This window comes from Scatophagus argus, chromosome 6 (assembly GCF_020382885.2).
Source record: "Scatophagus argus isolate fScaArg1 chromosome 6, fScaArg1.pri, whole genome shotgun sequence".
Taxonomy (NCBI): domain Eukaryota; kingdom Metazoa; phylum Chordata; class Actinopteri; family Scatophagidae; genus Scatophagus; species Scatophagus argus.
In genome coordinates this window covers 4,487,818-4,507,159 of record NC_058498.1, presented here as the reverse complement: position 1 = coordinate 4,507,159, position 19,342 = coordinate 4,487,818, and the positions used below count along the sequence as shown (strand labels likewise).

The 19,342-nt window shown below is 41.2% G+C and overlaps 1 protein-coding gene across 2 annotated transcripts in view; it reads left to right on the top strand.

Moving 5' to 3' along the window:
- The window catches only part of LOC124060879 (contactin-associated protein-like 4), a 77,758-nt gene that overhangs the window by 8,339 nt on the left and 50,077 nt on the right, over nucleotides 1–19,342 (top strand). Inside the window, exons 3-4 of one of the 2 annotated variants that reach the window (XM_046392249.1) lie at nucleotides 4,237–4,350; nucleotides 17,343–17,536. In XM_046392249.1, coding sequence (XP_046248205.1) covers nucleotides 4,237–4,350; nucleotides 17,343–17,536 — 308 coding nt within the window. The remainder of the gene's footprint in view (nucleotides 1–4,236; nucleotides 4,351–17,342; nucleotides 17,537–19,342) is intronic. The other variant, XM_046392250.1, reaches the window with a different exon arrangement.

Sequence of the window (19,342 nt, the reverse complement as noted above, 5' to 3'; positions counted from 1 at the left end):
GATGTAACCTACAGCAATCCTCCCAAGTCTCCATAAGACTCACATATTTCATTGTGAATGAGTTTCGGTCTTCCCTCTCATCACTACTGTGCTTGCATTCTTGTTTTTGTTGCTTGTCTCAGCACTCACCGTGTGTGCTGATGTGATGAGCGGTTAAGCCTCGCAGACACCAGATAAATGTTTTAATTGCTGCTTTGTTTCCTTGCAGTTTGCTTTTGAGCATTTAATTCCACTGATTAAGTCCGCCTCCCGTGGAGCCACATATTAATGTAGCTGGAAGAAATTATAGTATTGTTTTCATACTATTTCACAATGAAATGTAGGTAATTATGTTGGCGAGAACAGCGTCTGCAGAACAGCATCTACCAGCTACAAGTGTAATGTAGTATTTTAACTAGGGGCATGTAGTGATGGTGAGAGTCAGCAGAATTACTGGCCTGCCTGGTGTGTCACCGGCAGACATATGAAGGGCTGTAAATGAGGAACAAATACTGCGTTTCTCAGTCCGGCAGCAGAGTTAAGCTGTGAGACTGTCAGGCTGATTCACATCAGTCTCAGCCACACTACTTCAGCAGGCCACTCGCTAGCTTAAATTACACAGCCACAAATTAGTGATAATTAAGCATGACTTAGCAAAGATACTTTCAGGTGTCGCGTCACAAATAGAAAATCTCAAACTGAGACCTTCATTTACTTATGAAGGCTTGTAGCAGTTACACAGAAACAGACTCTGTGACTGTGTTTGCTCCTCAGTGGGGCTGTCGTGGTAATTGTAAAGAAATAATAATTAAAAAATAATATCAGATGAGATAGATAGATGTTTATATCTAAAATTGATTTAGAATTCATTTATTTAAAATTTATTTTTTCAGACCCTGAAAAAACTGTCCACTACTTCTGTCCAAACTGAACAATGTTTGGATGGAAGAAGTTGTTAATGGTCCCCAGAGGACGATTCCTACTGACATTCGTGACTTTGGACTCACAAGTCAGTAACACATCTTTTACTTATTGTCAGAACACAAGATGCCTTCTTCAGTAGAAAGTTGTAGAAAGTCACTTTTGATGTGTCAACAATCCGCCCAGATTTCTTCAGACGCGTGTGAGGTTAGACAGAAACTAACCTCGATATCAGTGTATGTGGATTTTCACGCTTTAAGTTTGAGGGCATCTTGAAAACCTTCAGAGTATCAGTTTCCAGGTTATTTTCTGTATAAAAAAATAACATCTTATTTTTTGTATCCATCAGTATGAAGGCAACAGAAACAGGCGTTTCATTATTTATTTCGTGTTATTTCCAAGTTGTTGGAAAAGTTGTTTAGTGTTGACAGACGTTTGAGTTCTCACTCACCTCTTACTTTCCAGCGGTGTTTCTACAGGCAAACACTCAAACAGTGTGTGAAGCAGAAAACCTTTTACCATTTGCGGTTTTTTTGCAAAGAGTGAGGAGATTTAAAGACACAAACAAGCAGGCAAATAAACGAGATCTTAACCTTAATTTCGCCCTTAAATTCTGCAACTGAGCGTGTATGAGAAAGAGATCAAACTGAAGAACAAGTCAACCCTGAGTGTCTCGGACACATCCTGCTCTGAACTCTCATAACTTTAGTTTGTTGAAGTGATGGATGATACCTATCAGTATTCAGCATCTCTGGATCTGTTGTCATCCCTCTGGGAACTCAGTTATTTCACTAAAATGGTAAAGTGGATGATACAGTGTACTGCAGGATGAAGGATGGACTTGGTCTTTCCTGTCCTGCTTTACAAAGTGGTGTCATCATTTTGCTTGCATCACTTGATGCTTCATACAAACATACAAAGTACTCAGGGCACAGTGGGTGGGATGTGCTGATCCAGACTGTCAGTGTGATAAATTTGCTGCTTCAGGTTTCTGCTGTCAAGAACTGTAACTTGTGGCTCTCTTAATTATTGTATTACTGTTATTGTTATTGCTATTTTTTTTATTAGTTCCATGTAATGTAAATATGCCTGGCAGTTCAGCAGCCTTTTACCATAATTGTTCTATATGGTTTCTATATTTGTGCTTTATATTTTTCTCACAGTCTCCTCTTAAATGTCACCACGTCTCTTTGAAAAATCGGCCTCTGCTTCTTCCTCCCAGATTTTCTTGGCCAAGCCATGCTCTCATGACACATTATCCACGGAGGTTTTATCTAGCTCATTTAACCTCTCTACACTAATACAGCTGTAATTTACTGCAATCGGTGCTCAGCTATAATCCACAGCTTGCCGTGTGCCTCTGTGAGGTGCCGAGAGGTGGAAACAGCAGCGCTATGAATGGTGTCAGGATCTGCCAACATCTATGTAGTCAAAAATGGAGTGAAAAATATAACTTGGATGAATTTTGTATTTGGTGAACTGACTCATTTGATAAAATCTCACTGGATAAACTTTTGTGAGGCCAGTCAAGCTGAGGATTTCTCCACACTGTTGAGAAATGAGCCAGATTTCCAAACTGAAAAATGTGACTGGAATGTTTTCAGTAGTTTTCCTTATACTAGAAGGAAACTAAATTTTTTGCATTTTAATGTAACTTTTTTGCATCAAAAAACATGACAGCTGACACTTTTTGACATGTAAATAGCAATTAACAAGTATTTCAACGGTGAGCACAGGAGAGTTTTCAGTGGTGATGGTGATATTATTGTGCAGGAGAGGACTTAGGTGGATCTGATATGCTGTTCAAAACTGTCAGCAGCCTGTGGTTTATACTTTCAGGTAATGAAAATGCCTTTATGCTTGAAATGAAGTACAGTAATGTTGACAAACTAATCTCAGTTTAGGCTGTGTTGTCAGAGTAGGTGGACGGGTCCGGGATTTCTGAAAGGATTGTGAATAATTTGAACTGATTCTCTCCCCGGTGGTCTGAAATGACATCCATTAAAAAAAGACATTTTAGATCACACTTACATGGTTTTCATGGAAACAAGTGAACATTTGATAGTTTGTCAACAATTCCCTTTCCTTTTGGATAAATGACAAAATTTGTCATAAACTGGTGGCTCACAATCTCCATTGCAGTTCATCCCAAAGGTGTTGGATTGGGTTGAGGTCAAGTTCTTCCACACCAAACTCATCCAACCATGTCTTTATGGAGCTTTGCCATGTGCACTGGGGCACAGTCATGCTGGAATAGAAAAGGGCCTTCAACAAACTGTTGCCACAAAGCTGGAAGCATAGCATTGTCCAAAATGTCTTGGTATGATGAAGCATTAAGATTTCCCTTCACTGGAGGTCAGGGGCTGAGCCCAAAGCCTGAAAAACTGTCCTATAAAGAGGTGTGTCTGGATACTTTTGTCTATAGTATAATTACCAGGAAGAGTTTGGAACACTATTGGCTGTTATTGTGCTGAGTTCATCTTAATGGACGTACATCTTACACAAATTCATTGTTGGCTTCTTTTTTTGTGTAAAACCTGATCCAGCAATATATTTAACTTGAGTGTTAAATGAGTGGTTGATAATATTTGAATGCAAAGACAAAAGAAAAGGTGAAGTTTGATGATGTAGTGTGGGGCTCAGGGGATGTTACTCACTTCACATTTGGTCACGTTCGCCAACTTCCCTCCTTCCACTCTCTGACTCTCTCCCAGCAGTTAGACCAAAGGAGACGTCACCTTGAACAGAATTATGGATTTCTCTTGTTTTGAACATTGCTGGAAATATTTTTGATAATTTAAGTTCACAGCTGAACCAAATATGCAACAAAAGGCCTGCCATTTTTAGACATTACAATGCAGAAATGTTAGATTTTATACTGTTTAGTTAACACTGGCACCTGCATCCTTTATTTTGACACTGCAGTGTTTGCAGTTTGCTTGCTGGTGCATCAACATAATGTGAACATATGTCTTAGTCATTCAGAGTCAGTTTGTACTCAACTTAGACCTCCAAAACCCATCATTGACATTTCTAAACATCAAAGTGTATGAAGCATGAAAAGGTCACCACTGACTTTCTCCTCCCACTGACTTGTTTTATTCATGTTCCTGCTCTGTGTGACCCATTTTCTGCTGCGCCAATCCTGCATTTATCTGTTACAGGTACTCAGGAGAGCTTCAGGTTTACCCTTTCAATTAGGAGAAAAGTTCACTTCCCTCAGTCTGCTTTTCGCTGATATTATAGTGAAATAACACACTGTAGATTATTGCTCCATAGGTTCCACAAAGCAAGCCATGATTCTTAGCATGTCTTTTCTGTTCTGTGATTGGTCAGCAGACGTATGTGACAGCCCGCTGGTGACCAATCTGCCGCCGTCATCATTCAGAAGCTCCTCCCAGCTGACCAGCAGCCATGGGCCGGTCTTTGCTAAAGTCAACAGGAGAGAAGGTGAGAAGTCATGCTTTCTTCCTCTCGCAGTGACGCCACATTTCGGTTTATTTCCTGACAACTGACCAAGCCGATCGATGCAATGGTTCACACAGGCTTACTTTACTTTGTTTCAGTGGTTCATACTTAACACTACAGTAGAGAGCTTGCATACATGGTTGTATATGTGCACACACACACACGCACGCACACAGGTATTGGCTTAGGTTGGTTTCTCCTGCCTGCATTGTCCTCATGTAACTTGCTTTGGTAACTTTGGTGTTTATTTCCTCCGTTTGGTGATGTTGTTATAGTTTTGACTGGGCCTTGCTGGAGTGTGGCTTATCATTTTGCACCGGAGGGACTTTACCTTTGTTCCGACTGGAGGAACCAGACACTACATTTGTTTCTTGTGTAGTTGTTCCAAAAAAGAAGTCCCTGCTTTAACAAACACACACACATTTCTTGATGTTTGTCATACATTTAAAAAAAAAAAAAGCTTTATCATTGGCTTACCCGCTAGGAAAAATAGTAATGCAAAAGGAAAGAGTGAGGGGACTGTGGTTGACAGAGACAGCAAGGGAACAAGAGAGAGAAAGCTTTATTTAGTTTATATAGTTTTATTTGTCAGAGATAAATTAGCGTTAAACACTCAGTGAATCATCGTGTGGAGAAACAGATTTCTCCCCTTTTCATCTCTGCATGTCTCCTTTGCATTCATTCATTGCGTAAAACTCAAACATTAGAATCAATCACGCAACACTGAGCAGTGAAAGAGCACCAGGTTGCCGGCGTCGTTTTTTCAACCTGTCAGCGGTGTAATTTACCTAATCTTTACGGTTCTTCAGGTTGTGGCGGAAATGCAATGAGCACCTCTGAACATTTGGTTCTCTGTGTAAGATGTTTCCGTCCTCCATGGTTAAAACTCTTCTCTACCTTTTTCTGTTGCAGAAGTTTTCATATGTGTGTTTGAAAGCATAAACAGGGAGGGCTTTGGGGTGCTGGTTATATCCATATTTTTTTATTTTTTATTTTTTTTATTTTTGCCTTGTGCAGCTTTAAATTTTATGCGCTCGGTCAGTTGTTGACATCAGCTGTCAGGAAGCACCTTCAGGCCAGTGAAAAATTGGTCCCTCATCTGAGTCCCCCTCTTTTTACTGAGATGTGTTCTGTTCTTTGGTGCATTTTCCCTTAAGTGCAGGAGAAAGTTTTCGCCTGTCTGCAGGACACAGAGAAACAAAACATCAAAGGCAAACCTAAGCTGGATTCTCACGGGCTGAGAGATGCCTCCATGACTACGTGTAGGTACACATCGATAGATCAATAGATAGATCGATAGATAGATCGAATAGATAGATAGAATGAAAGGACAGCAGTTACTGCCAACCATCTGTAATGTGTATAGAAATGCATTGGAATTATATTAGACTAGTACATCAAAAACGCTCCACAGGGCCACCTCCTCTCAATAGGGGTATAAATCTGAATCATGATTCACCCACCACAGTAAAAATTCAAGAGAGAGCGCTCTACTGGCTGCCGATGTGGGGTGCCGTGAAGGGCTATCATACCTTGTTTTGGAGCTTTGGGGAGGGAACAGTTTGCAGATTTCTTCATTTACAGAGCTCAGTGGCTGAATGTGGTGCTGGAGCAGAGAATCATCAGGGAGTCCTGGGTTGCATGTTTTTCTTTTACGCCTACTGTCTGAATAATTTGTCCTATTTGGAGACAAAGTGAGGAAATACCAGCAGAATGTTTCCTGAGTAAGTTTCATTGAGACGGAAGTACAGTTTTTTTGCCCATGTAAACACATACTAATACACTGCAGGAAATTAATATGAGAGAGAAATTGTTGTCCTCATCTCTTGGGCTTGTAGATACCACGGAAACATAAAGCCAATTATACAGCTGGACCAGTTCCAGAAGCCTACAGCAGTGCTTCCCAAAGTGGAGCGCTGCGAGGACGAGGCAAAGACCACAAGATTTAACACATCGTTGTTCAATAATGTTTCACCACATTTTAAAATTTAAAATTGAAATGTTTTGATATTCAAAAAAAAAACAACAAAAAAACAACTCAGTCATACCCATAAGTCTGTAAACAGAGTTCAGAGCAATGCTCACACAAGGCACCAACATCATTTTACCCGACCAACAAAACTAAAATGAGATTGAACACCACTTGACTAAAAGGACAGATTTTGGGCTGCTTGTGGAAGACAGATGTCCATCCTTTTCCAATAGTGCATTTAGTGTCATACTGTGCATTCCCAGCATCCTCATATCAGTATGATCTGACTCTCTCTCATGCCCGGTACACATGAAAGCAAGACAAGAAACCGTCGGTGAAGTGCGAACTGCAGGTTGTGGTCTCTCTGCGAACATCAGAGATTGTGCAAAACATATACGCTTATTTAAATTCTGAAGACTTTAAAGAAATGCATATTTTATTCAATTTATTGTAGGTGAAATATTCTGTAAACGTGCAGAGCACCTGTTGGCTTTGCCCCCTTAGTGACATTAAATTGTATGAGTTAAGTGGGTTACAGGTTCAGGATGAATCTCAGATTTTCTTGGTAACTAGTAAATATGTGTCAAACATGTGCCAATCATCCTTTTGTTTCGAGCCTGATTTTCTCAGCTTGTAATTTTCTCAGGATTTTGCATCAGTTGACTTTTGTTTGCCTGATAATCACCAGAAGAAGCCGACTGTCTGAGGGGACAGGGAAAAGCAAAAACTGACAAGCATAACCAGCTGAAGTCTCCTGTCCGTCACAAGTAGCTCTAACAGACCCAAAGAATCGAGGCCAAGTGACAAGCTGGGGTTTAGAGGTTGCAAAACCCCCACATGGCTCCTTGGCCCTCACTGCTGCCAGTTAGCCCCGTCTCAGCTGGTCACCCCTTATGGGGCCTGGCACTGATGGTACCGTTCACACATGGTTGTTTAATCCCATCACGGTGCTGCCTGCATTTCAACTTCCCTGCTCTGACTGAGCAGGGCAACGGGAGGAAGCAACGGCCTGCACTGGCATTTAATCTGATAATTCCCAGGTGGATAACAATGTGCAAAATGGACAAATAACATGTCAATTAGCAAGTAGTGGAGAGGCCAGCAGTCAGGGTCTTGACAGGGCGCTCAGCACGGGTGCTGAGGCAGATGGCTCTGGTTTGGAGGCCAAGGGGGCAAAAGCTCAAAGCTGATGTTTTTTGCGCACAAGCACAGTTTTCATCACCAACAAGGGAAAGACATTGTCGATGTAAACTACACTGCTAAGTGAGTAAGAACAGCCAAGACTGAGTCACAGTTTACAACAGTTAAACCTTAAATCCAATCAAAAGCAGCTTCTAAGTTTAATAACAAGGCTGCTTTATGTTGACCCATGTGAGTTCAGTCAGCATTCTGGGTCACCAAGCCAATAAAAGCACATAAATAATCACACTCAGATTTCTTTTACGGTGCAGAAAATCTGAGCATAGTGTTGAGGATAAGCATTGTAATCACAATGCTGCTTCTGTATCACATCCATGTATGGCACCTGAAAAGGAGGATGGCAGAAAAGAGAATTTAAAGTATTGAACGTGGTACCGTGCACTAGTCACCTCCCCTATTCTTAACTGTGCCGTTCCTTAAAATACAAACATAATGAGGCCAGTCACGCTAAAAAATCTCCTGAACAGTGATAACCTGGTTTCCACACACAATATGTCATACATGCAGATCAGTGCCTACTGCAAACCTTCAGTGTAAGGTCTTCAGTAGAGACGGGAGCTTCTCTGGCCTGGTCTAGAATAGCTTCTGTTTTCACTCTGGTTAAACAAAATGAAGCTAAAAATGGGGTTAGAGCTGGAAATACTCATAGTGCTGCTGTTTTGTTTTGTTTTTTGGGTTTTCTTTTATGGTCAATCCACATGTATTGGCAGCTTGCTCTGTGCCAAGCAGTCTTGATGCTCCTGGTGGTCAATGAGTCAGACTCATCTTTGACTCTGCTGTTGCTGTTTTGAAGCTTTAGCTTTGGATTTAAGGCAATGTTCTCCACAGTGTTGATTAAACACATCCTAATTGGCTGCATGCTTATGAGAAAATGTCCAGCATGTAGAGATACAGAGATGAACCTCTGAAATCTGCAGCGAGTAAGTGAAGTAGAGTGATGTGCTTCGTAAAATGTACTCTGACAATCAGTAAGAGCCCAGTTTGAGGTGAATCTCTTTTAAAATGTTGGATGTTAAACTGTCTATTTGTCCACCGTTTTCATTTGTTCTCATGCATTCAAACCTTTCATTTTCTCTTCATTTTGATCACTTACTTCTGTATTTGCAGACCATTTCCTGCCCTGCCACTCTCTTGTTGTACTTCTCGTGGTCTCAGTCTTACGCAGGCTGCCAAGAAAACATTGAGATAACTTCATTCCATTTTATAGACAAATGTTAATGACAACATTTAACATTTACAGGCAAATGTTAATGGCAGTATTTAACACATAAACGGTCTCTGTTTTTCAGCAGACCATACTGATAATTGCACATTAGAACCGCTGTAATTATGCTGAAATGGGCTTGGAACACTTCATCAATTTCCACTAATCATTTTCTGGAAGTTCTAATTTAGAATTGAAAATGGGATTTAGACATTAGTGGGAGGCTGTAGGTTGAAATTAACTATGTGAAGGGAACCGCACAGAACGAGGTATTGATCTTTGTGTGATGTTTATGTGCCCTCTATGCCTCTCTAGGTTCCCATTCAATGCTGCTCTTAAATACCATATCTGGTTAAATTCCTCAGCTCCTCCACGCAAATCCTCTTAATCTGAGGTAGTCGCTCTCCATAAATCTAATTTTAAGGGGTAAATATTGCCTGATTGCTCGACAAAATGCTGCTAAAAGCCTCTCACCTTAGCTTTCTTTAGGTATTGCCTGCACATCCCTCAGGCAATTTACTGATAATAGCCTGAGTTGGAGGTCCAGTAACTGAGATTTTTGTGCTGCGACCACCCAAGATATTTGCTGCTGTTACTTAACCACATGTCAAGACGCCTCCTTTACCTTTCGCGTTAATGAAATACATGATAACAAACTTCATACCGTACTTTGACATGTCGAGGAGAGGGGTGAGAGTGAACCAAATCCGAGGAAGACTGCAGGTTTAGATGATGAGTCTCTGTCTGTTGACCACTAAGCGTTGCCTTTTACACTGTCACAGCGTTATATTCATTGTCATTTGATACACTGTTCTTCTCTAGATTACACTGGCTTTAAACCATAGAGGTGGCACATCAGAAAAAGACCTGATTTTTACTGATAAAGCTTCACAATGCCTGTCTGAGGTCTCTCTTGGCTGCTTTATTCAATTGAATTTAGTAGGAGCTATCAGTGCAATTCGACTGGACCTTTTGTCTGACTTGCTGGGTTATCTGGACCGTAACAGACCTTTTTCAGTGTTCTCCAGTCCATTTTGCTGCCAGAAATGCAGATATAATAAGGCACCATGCTTACTCTCACTTTACTTTTTTCGGGTTGGTTTCGTGTTTGGTTTTTAAAAAGCTCACATGATTCAACTGAAAGACAGATCCACGCTCTGTTTTCCAGTTTTGTCATGAAGCGATAAAGACTGCTTCTGTAAGACACCTTCACCCGCTTTGTCACATATACGTCTTACAAAAAACAGTCTTAATCCCTCAACAAACAGCAAACATCATTGATTTGTTCTCTACTTAACAATCCTTCCTTCCACATTTTGTTCAAATTCCCCAAAGCCTCCATCACCAGGGGCCAGTCCTAATTTTGCTCAGTTGACCCCTAAAGCTGCTGTCATTTCTGTACCTGTTTTCAAGGTCTTAATAATGGACACTACCACACACACTATGCTATTTTAAAAACTGCTCCTTTTAGGGTTTCTGTTTTCTGCTTTTTTCCCTCCCATCTCTGAGATTGTTAATATGGCTGTTTACCTCTGGTGCTGAGTATTTTTTTATTTATTATCTCCCAGGTTGTCAGAAAAACACCTTAAGCTTCTGCAAAATTTTCCTGCAACTATATGAGTCTCCAACTCAAATCAGGTCGAAATCCTTTCCAATTCCCCCAAGCCCACGCAGAAGCTTTCAGAAATCTTGACCTGGTAATTCTGTCTGTCACTCTGCTCGGCTGTCTGTGTCTTACTCCCCCTCTTTGAGATCCACTGTTTTTTTTGTTTTCCTCCTGTAATGGCTTGTATCCCTTTTCCCGTCTGTCCTGTTTTTTGTCTTTCAGTCTCTTTTAGTGTCTTCACCTTTCCTACACCCGTTACTGTATGGAATAACAGTGCATCGGTGCTAAACAAACATTACTTCTATTTGGCCCACACATCTGCTCCTTGCAGTGAAGCCAATGCCCTGACAAGCGTTCTGTCGGCTTCTATTTCCCCCGAGGACACTTATATGGTGGAGACTGGAATTAGAACAGAACTAAATAATGTGCTGGATGTTGTGTTCTTTTACTGTCTTATTGAGAAGTTAATTCACCTTGTGAAGAGGGCTCTGTCTAACACCAGGAGGGACTGGTGTAGGCGTGGTGTTATAGAAGCTGGTAGCAGTTACAGACAATGTCTGTCTGTGGTCCAGCCTCTCTGACTCACAACACAGACTGTGGTTATAGAGAACAGGAGTGGATGGCTCCAGCATTTTTAATCAAGTTTGTGTGTAAAGTCCTGCCTAATGTTTAAGTAACTGCTAGTTAGTTTCAGTCTAGTGATTTACTAAATCAGTTTGGGTTGGACGCTGGACTTTCCTACACGAGAGCTGTGTTTCTTTAACTGAAATTTAGATTTTTTTATTTGTCAGTTGTTACAGGAAATAGAAATATGGATACACTGTGAGCACATCTAATCATATTACATGGCGTTGACGTGTTTTTGGCATCATGCGATTATGCTAACTGACATTATTGACTCATTTAGTATGATGTTATTAGCACAATACTTTTATAAAGCTTCCGAGTTTAGATCATTTTATTTAACCATATTTTGAACAAATGTCAGTGTGGACAAAGTGACCTCTTTTACTAAGTAAATGGGGCGTATATAAACCTTTTGTCAGTTAGCACAGTTAGCCAGCTAAAGAGCTCCTGGTCTGCTTCACAGCCTCATATGGAAAACAGAGCCTTTCACAGCTTGTTGCACAAGTGCTTGAATAGATTCAGCCAAGAAATTGATAAAAACTGAAGAACAATGAAAAACAGTGCAGAATATGTCTCGTTTTTCCTTATAGCATAAAAGAAAACCCTTGCAAAAGGCTTAACATCTTGAACCCAAGGCTGTTTCACCTTTCACCAGGTTAGTCCAACCGAAATTGGACATTGGAAAGAGGTTCCATACATGTGTGATATACATATGAGGGTCGAGGAGCTTAAGGCTGACAAATTCCAGTTTCGTGAGCTTGATCCTCATGTTGGATTTTGTTCTTTAACATAGATTATTGAGTGATATTTTCAAACAGCTTTCTAAACTGATCCCAGTGGCATATGGAGGTTTCCCTTTTGGGTCCACAAATGCAGATATGTTGATTTAAAATGATGTTAGGCAGTGAGATGGTGCTCTTATTCAAAGGAACTCAAGGACACTTGTAAAACACTTGTGGTTTCTGATGGGCACAAACTGACTGCTGTGGGAACTGAACTTGTTATCTCTGAGTTTCTGTTCCATCTCCCGCCCCTGTCACCATAAAAAAGTCATAATCCAGGCTTGACTCTGCACGTCCTTGGCCTGTATCCTAACACTGTGCCAGGAGGAAACATCCAAAATAACATTCCCTTTGACGCTTTCATGCTAGTCCACATAAATCCATGTATGATTTGCGGCAATGACACATATTTACTTATTTGGAGGAAGGGGGCGGGGGATTTGTTGGAAAACTTAAATTAATGGGAACATAAAAACCAAAATCTTCTATGTATGCTTGGTACATTAGCACAGCTTGCTTTTATTGGCCTGTGGATAAATACATTGCAATAACAAAACATTCTGCACTCAATAGTGCAATTTAGCAAGTTATTAATGTAAAAAATCTGTTTCTGTTGAGAAACCATGTACTAATCAAATTTGCATTGAATTTAGCTCCAATCGACCAGCACATATACATCCTCAGAAACAAGAAGGTCACACTCCAAAGCCTGGAGTGGAACTGACTAAAGCACAGATTATCAAGAACTGTTTAGTTTAGTAATTTGGGGAAAAATAAAAGCCTTATGTTTATGTACTTCTGTTGTGTTTCCTTTGTTAGATGAGAAGCAAAAAAATGGGCTAAAAATATATACAGTATATCTCTAAAACTGTCACTGTCACTTGCCAAAATCTGGTTTTATACCAATTCCATAAAACTTCCGAACATCATTTTTGATCAATTACTTACAAATAAGTCTGTTTCCTAATCACATTTTACAATCTGTTTAACAAAAATTACATTATGAAAATAATAATTTAGAAAATGTCTTTTGGACGGCTATATTGTCACCTGAATAGCATTCTTTTAATCAACATAAATAAAAAAACAACATCTTCTAAGTTAAAAAAAAATGTTAAGACAGTGAATTTATTAATTTAAAATACATCTGCTCATGCTTAACAATATCTGATTCTACAAAAGTAAACATGATTGTGGTTTGTCTTTGGTTCTGTTCACATTTTTTTTCCAAAAAAAAAAAAAAACAGACTGATTGACAACTGGTTCATCTGCTGCAATGTGTGAAAAATTATCTGAACATCGAGGAAAGTTTTCACCGACCGCTGCTCGTCGATGCACGCAGAGCACAGCTGGTCCTGATAAGATTCCACGCTGAGCTGTGGGCTGCACGGATGCTGGGGTTGCTGTAGCACCTCCACATCCAGGTGGCTGAGGTAAATCACGGCCGCTGTTTTTCCGGTGCCTGTCACCTGCAGTATCTTTTGTTTTAATTATTGTGAGCAGCACAAGCTTTCCAGATGGTTTCCTACAATATTTACTATAGAGTCCTGCAGCAATTAGTCTGTATTGATCTGTAGTGGCGGGAAGGTTCGGACCAGACTCACTGTGGCGAGCATCAACAAAATTCAAATGCAGTTATTATACGCAGTATTGTCATATTGTTTCTCTTGTGTAATGTCACGCTGCTGTCAGGCTGTGCTTCACAGTGTCGTAAGAGCATCATCTGCTCTGCACTTCACAAATGTGCTTAAGCTCTAATCCTATGATTCAAATGCATAGCTTTAAACTGGTTTTCAAGAAAATCACACAGTAAAAAGTGAATCTCGCAGCAGATTCATAAACAGCTTCTGACAAAGGTTAGATGAACTAGTTTAGCAATCTATCTCTTAATTCCACCAGTATGATTAAAATGTAATTAGTTCCTATTAATATTTTTAATGATTAATGGAACAAAAAAAGCCTGTCCAGGATGTTTCCTCTGGATAGGCGGCTGGTTGCCTGTGAACATAATCCCGAGGGCAATTACATTTCTTGTTAAACATATTTAACAAAATGTTTAAGTAAGTGTGTCGGGGTTTCCAGACAGATGCCTGTTCCCACTGGACAGTGTTTTTATGGGGCTAATGTGATCTCCTGCCTTGTGTGTACCAGTGATGTGTACTGTATGACAGTGAACAGGTCCTCATGGTTAGAGGTTGAGTATCTTGTTTAAGGACACTTAAAAGAGGCATTATTCACACACACTGTACCTCTGGTTTGATGAGCTTACTTCTCCAACCCTTGACCGCTAATGCCAGAATGTGTTTGCTAGGTTGGTCTTCTGATGTGGTTGACCCCAAAAGTCTGGACCTCCTCACTGGTTGATTCACTGTGGCAATGTGCCAATTTGAATGTCCAGCAGAGCGGCGATGCAATATTCCTGATCTGTTTTTAACCTCAATTACCCTCCTGAGTGGGAAAAAAAGCTTTGGTGTCGTTACAGACAGGAGCTTTACTGGATCAGAACTGACAGGCGATGTGACATGGCAGCTCCAGTGAATAATGTTTTCCCACATGTGTACACATGCTGTCCTCCATTTGGGTAATTTCTGCTTTCCTCTCCAATTCCTGATGGGCAGATGTACCTGCCTCTCCCTCTCTTTGTTTCCTTCATTCTTCCTCTCTTTCTAATTCCACCTCTGCCATCCTGTAGGTGTCAGTTTATCTGCCTCTCTCCATCACTCTTTCACTCTCCTTTGTCTGTGTTCTCCACTTCTTTTCCGCTCTAATCCAGCGGTAATGAGTAAAGGTCAGTGTGTCAGCGCTGTCCTGTTGTGCTGTCAGTGTTCGTGTCTGTTAGCGAGATACTTATTGGCTCTGGCCTTTAGCTGCTGCCGTAACGAGCAGGCGGCGCAGCACTGAAGCAGCTGGTGACGGGATAAACACGAGAGGAAAAAAAAAGATGATCTCAGACACGGCTAATTCAACCCAAAGGTTCCCACATCCTTTTCCAATATTCCATAAATCTAATCAATAAACTGATTAATAATTTAGTCAATAAACTGTTAAGAAATAGTGAAAATGGAAATGGCTTTACAGTTTCTCAGAAGTCACTGTGATGTTTTCATTTTGCTTCATTTCTCCTATAAACAGGCAATTTTCTGTCCTATATGATAAAGAAAAGCAGCAGAGCCTCACATTGGAGAAGGTGAAACTCGAGAATAGTTGTCACTTTTGCTTGGAAATGGACAGAGTTTCCACGGATGGAAAAGGTTAAGCAACGGTTACTCGCTCACTGGGATTTTTCTGACCGGCATACATAGCAGTGTCAGTGTTGCTGTTTCCTGTGTTTCCCCGCTAGAGCAAGTCAACATGTCGTTGATATATTCCACACTAGCTGACTTACATTACCAACATTATCATCCACGGGTGAAAAGAAAACAGCTGCCCTACAAGACGCGTGAGGAACAATCCCGATGGGCTTCACTGTTGGCTGTGTTACTACAACAGGTTCTTCATTTCAGTCTGAAGTCCTCTTATAATAGATGTGATGAGATGAGAGAACATGTCCACTTCAGGCTGTGTGTCTGTAGTGTTGTGGTATTGATTTGTGATTGGCCTCGTGTCAGCATGACATCACTTTGGCAATACAATCTCAAGTGCTCTTTAGACTGGCTGTTTTATCATGCCCGTGTGTGTGCGTGCATCTGCGTGTGCGTGCACGCTCGCTCTGCGGGGGAGCAATCCCTCCATCTGCTGTTCAGGCGACACGGATTCGCTTTGCCCTGACTCAGCACTTTTTTTGTAATACATACACACACAAACACACACACACCCTCTTCGGTATTCAAAATGTCGGTATTTTGTAGCAGCCTTTTCCATCACCTCCAGTGTTTCCTCATAATCAGGTTCAGCCATAGGTCTCCATTCTCTCTCTGTCCCTTTCTCGCTCATTGACACGCAGGGGATGCCAGCAGCATCCAGAGTAGAAATGAAATTGCATCTGGGTGAATTTTGACAATATCTCTGCAGAGGCTGGCTGTAATGTTTTAAGGCACGACTCTCACTCTTGGTCGCCCTGTTCCCTCTGTGCTGTCTGTCTTTTTCTTGCCCGTCTCTTCTGTGGCCTCCTCCGACCTGCAGCAGGTTCATCGTACAAATGCAATCTCTGGTCATGAGGGTTCCTTGTTGGTTCCTTGTTGGTTTCCTGTTTGGAACCGGACCTCATGGCGAGGTTATTTCAGAACTGAGACCTTTCTCTTTCTCTCATTTTTTTTAACAAGCCTTTTTGTTTTTTTTTTTTGCAGATCCATCAGTTTTAAATACCAAGCACGTTTATTTCACTTGTTTCAAACGATTTTGTCAGAAAATTGAGCTTGGAGGACATTAACTGGACACAAGCAAGATAATGTAGTGGAATATGTAATAATGTGGAGATTTTTACAATAAAAAAAAGTCTGGGAATTTATTTTGTATTTTTGAAGGAGAGTACAAAGATCCAAACTCAGGGCGTAAATCAAATTTTAAGCAATTGTCAGCATAAATATAAATTTGCCAGTTGCACTGTATACACTTTTATCAAAATCTAATCAGTTTCACCTTGGCATATTGTTCTGTAAGTTTGCCACTGCGGTGACAAACATCCTGCAGATTTGTACAGCGAACACAGCGTGTGTTAACCTCATACATCCCCGATTGTCCTCTCCAGCTGCTGCAACAGCTGTCTCCAGGCCAGAGCAGGAAAAACTGAAAAACATAAGAGGTGCTTCAGCTCTGCAAATCACTGCTGATCAGACAAACACTTCAGCTCACTAAATTAAAACATATCAGTGCGGAAATGTGAAACGAACAAGCTATTAAATGGTTTTATTGCCGTATTCCAGAGCGTCCGCAGCGCCATAAAAAACCGGAGCATGGCAGGAGACGTCATCAAATTGCTTTAAATACCGTCTTAGTGCTTCACAGTCAAATTCATTTCCTTCAAGTGTTGGTGACTCAAATATATCCCATTTAATGTCTTTGATTATGAGGATTTATAATTTATCATCATGAAACCAGGGGACGTGTTTGACATATTGCAGGGTTTTAAATCTGTGTGAGTATAACTGGAAATGGGATAAACTATTTTTATGCTGTATGTTGCAACATTTCAGCTCAGAAGCATAACTTTCCTCTGGATGTGCTGACTAGACCCACCAATCACTGTAGAGACAGAGCATCAGTTCATATACCTGTTCAGTACCTTAACTCTTCTCTTTGGTCTCCCTGTCGTCCAAACAAACTCACTCCAATCACTAATTTATGGACATTATTCAAACATATAAACAAGTAGTTTGCATTCACATCCAAACTTGGAGATTTATTACTGACCAGCTTTGTAATCACAGCACGGAGTATCGGCTTGAGACCACAAAGTCCCAGTTTTAAAGCTTCATTTCAAGTAGATTAAAATGTAATGAATCACATTTCAGTTTGACAATTTGTCTCTCAGTCCTGTCTGCCAGCCTCTGTCTCTCCTCCCTTCTCCATCACACACACTATTACATGAAGTGAAAGGTGATGCTCGTCATTAAAACACACTCTTTGTCTCCTCTCCTTGTGCAGGAGCAGGAGGTTGGTCTCCCCTCGTCTCTGACCGATACCAGTGGCTGGAGGTGGATCTGGGGAGGCGGACCCATATCACTGCTGTCGCCACGCAAGGACGCTACGGCAGCTCTGATTGGCTGACGGGCTACCTGTTGATGTTCAGCGACACAGGACACAACTGGAGACAACACCGACAGGAAGACAGCCTGGGGGTAAAGCATTAAACATGCTGCCTGGATTACATGTTTTCTCATTATGAGGAAATGTTTAAATATTCTTCATAGAACTGAGATTTAAAATGCTGATTCTGAGTGTGCCACTAAAATGTTAATTCAACAACGTATTTCTTCGAGTTTCGAGTGTGCGGATGTTACACAATGTGACGTTATCCCCAGCAGTACAAATAAAAGCACAGCGTAGTTTTCAGCTGGAAGAAGAAGAAGAAGAAGAAGAAGAAGCAGCATATATATTTTTAGATACACACACTGAATTTGTCTTCTGCATTTATCCCATCCTTAGTTGAACACACATGCAACACCCAGCAAATTACATACAGTGAAACACACAGGAGCAGTGGGCAGCACCAAGCGCCCGGGGAGCATATTGGAGGGTTAAGCGCCTTGCTCAAGGGCACATCAGCCAGCTAATGGAGGAGGGGAGCATTTTTTTCGCATTAATCACTCAACCACACCCAAATTTGTCCTGCCCATCTGGTGGGGGAATCGAACACATCATCACATCGATCACAAGCCACTTCTCCAACCTCTAGGCCACGGCTAGAACGTGGTTAGTCAAAGCATATACTAAAGCTGCATTAAGCTTAACATGTCAGGGGGTGGGAAAATGCTTGCGGAGATGGTAAGATTGCTTCTGGCTACAGATAATTAAGGTGTCACTTGAAACCAAAAAGCTTGTCTCATTTTGGTTAGTTCTCTCGTGCTATTAAGAGGGACTGAAACGTATGGGTGGGCCCTCGATACTGTGGCTTCACCACCAGATCACTTCTCCGTAAACACCCGCTCCAAATGATGTCACCAGTGCAAGATGGCAGAGCTCGCGCATGGCTTGCTGTGGCTTCAGTTTTGTTCAGTGGGTGGAGGTGGAGACGTGTCATCCATCTTTACATACGGTCAATGGGATCATCTATCTTAAACAAAGTCTCTATTAAGCATTTAGTGTAGTGACACAGTTAGTAATAGTGGCCTGAAGAAAAGTTACCTACAAACTTTAGAAAATGGTTTTCAGTATCGCAGTGTACATTGTTTTTAGCACACATTTACCAGTTAAGTATTTTACGACCTAATGTAGACTGGGAGGGAGTGCAGCTCAGAGGGCAGGTTCATCGAAGTGAAAATATATTTGGCCTCACTGTCATAGACATAATTTACATTTCTGCAGGGACTTGTAGTGCCTGCAGCGTGCAACCTGCTCACCAGGAGCCTTTCACTCTTTTTTTAATAATGAATGAACAATGAAAGGATCCTGGGCAGGGCTCCGTCGAGCACATGTAGCTGCTGTCACGTAGCTGAACCTCTGCCGACAGGAGGCTTGTGCTGCTGTTAGAAAGACTGCCTGGTGCACCAGAAGTCACAGCTTTGATCCCTACAGCTGTGAGCGCGATCTGCAAGCAAGATGACGACGGAACACTTGCCAGCTCAGTCATTGTGGGGGGTCTGCTCAGCACCTAAAATGTAAATGACAAAATCTGACCAATCTGAGATGTGCATGTAAGGAGTTAAATATTCTCATGTGGTAAATCTTCCCTGCAGAATGTGGAGGAATCCACAGTCCTTTGCTTTTCCTCTCTATGCAGTTACTGTATGTCTACCTACGCTATATAAATAAAAATATTGGGACACATGTCCCTTGCACTAACAGGGACTTTAATGACACCCCATTCTAAATACACAGATAGCTTTGCAGCTATAACAGCTTCTAGTCTTTTGGGAAGATCATTCATGCAGTAGAGCAACCCCTGAAAAACAGCCCCATAAAGTGTCTGGATACTTTTGTCTATA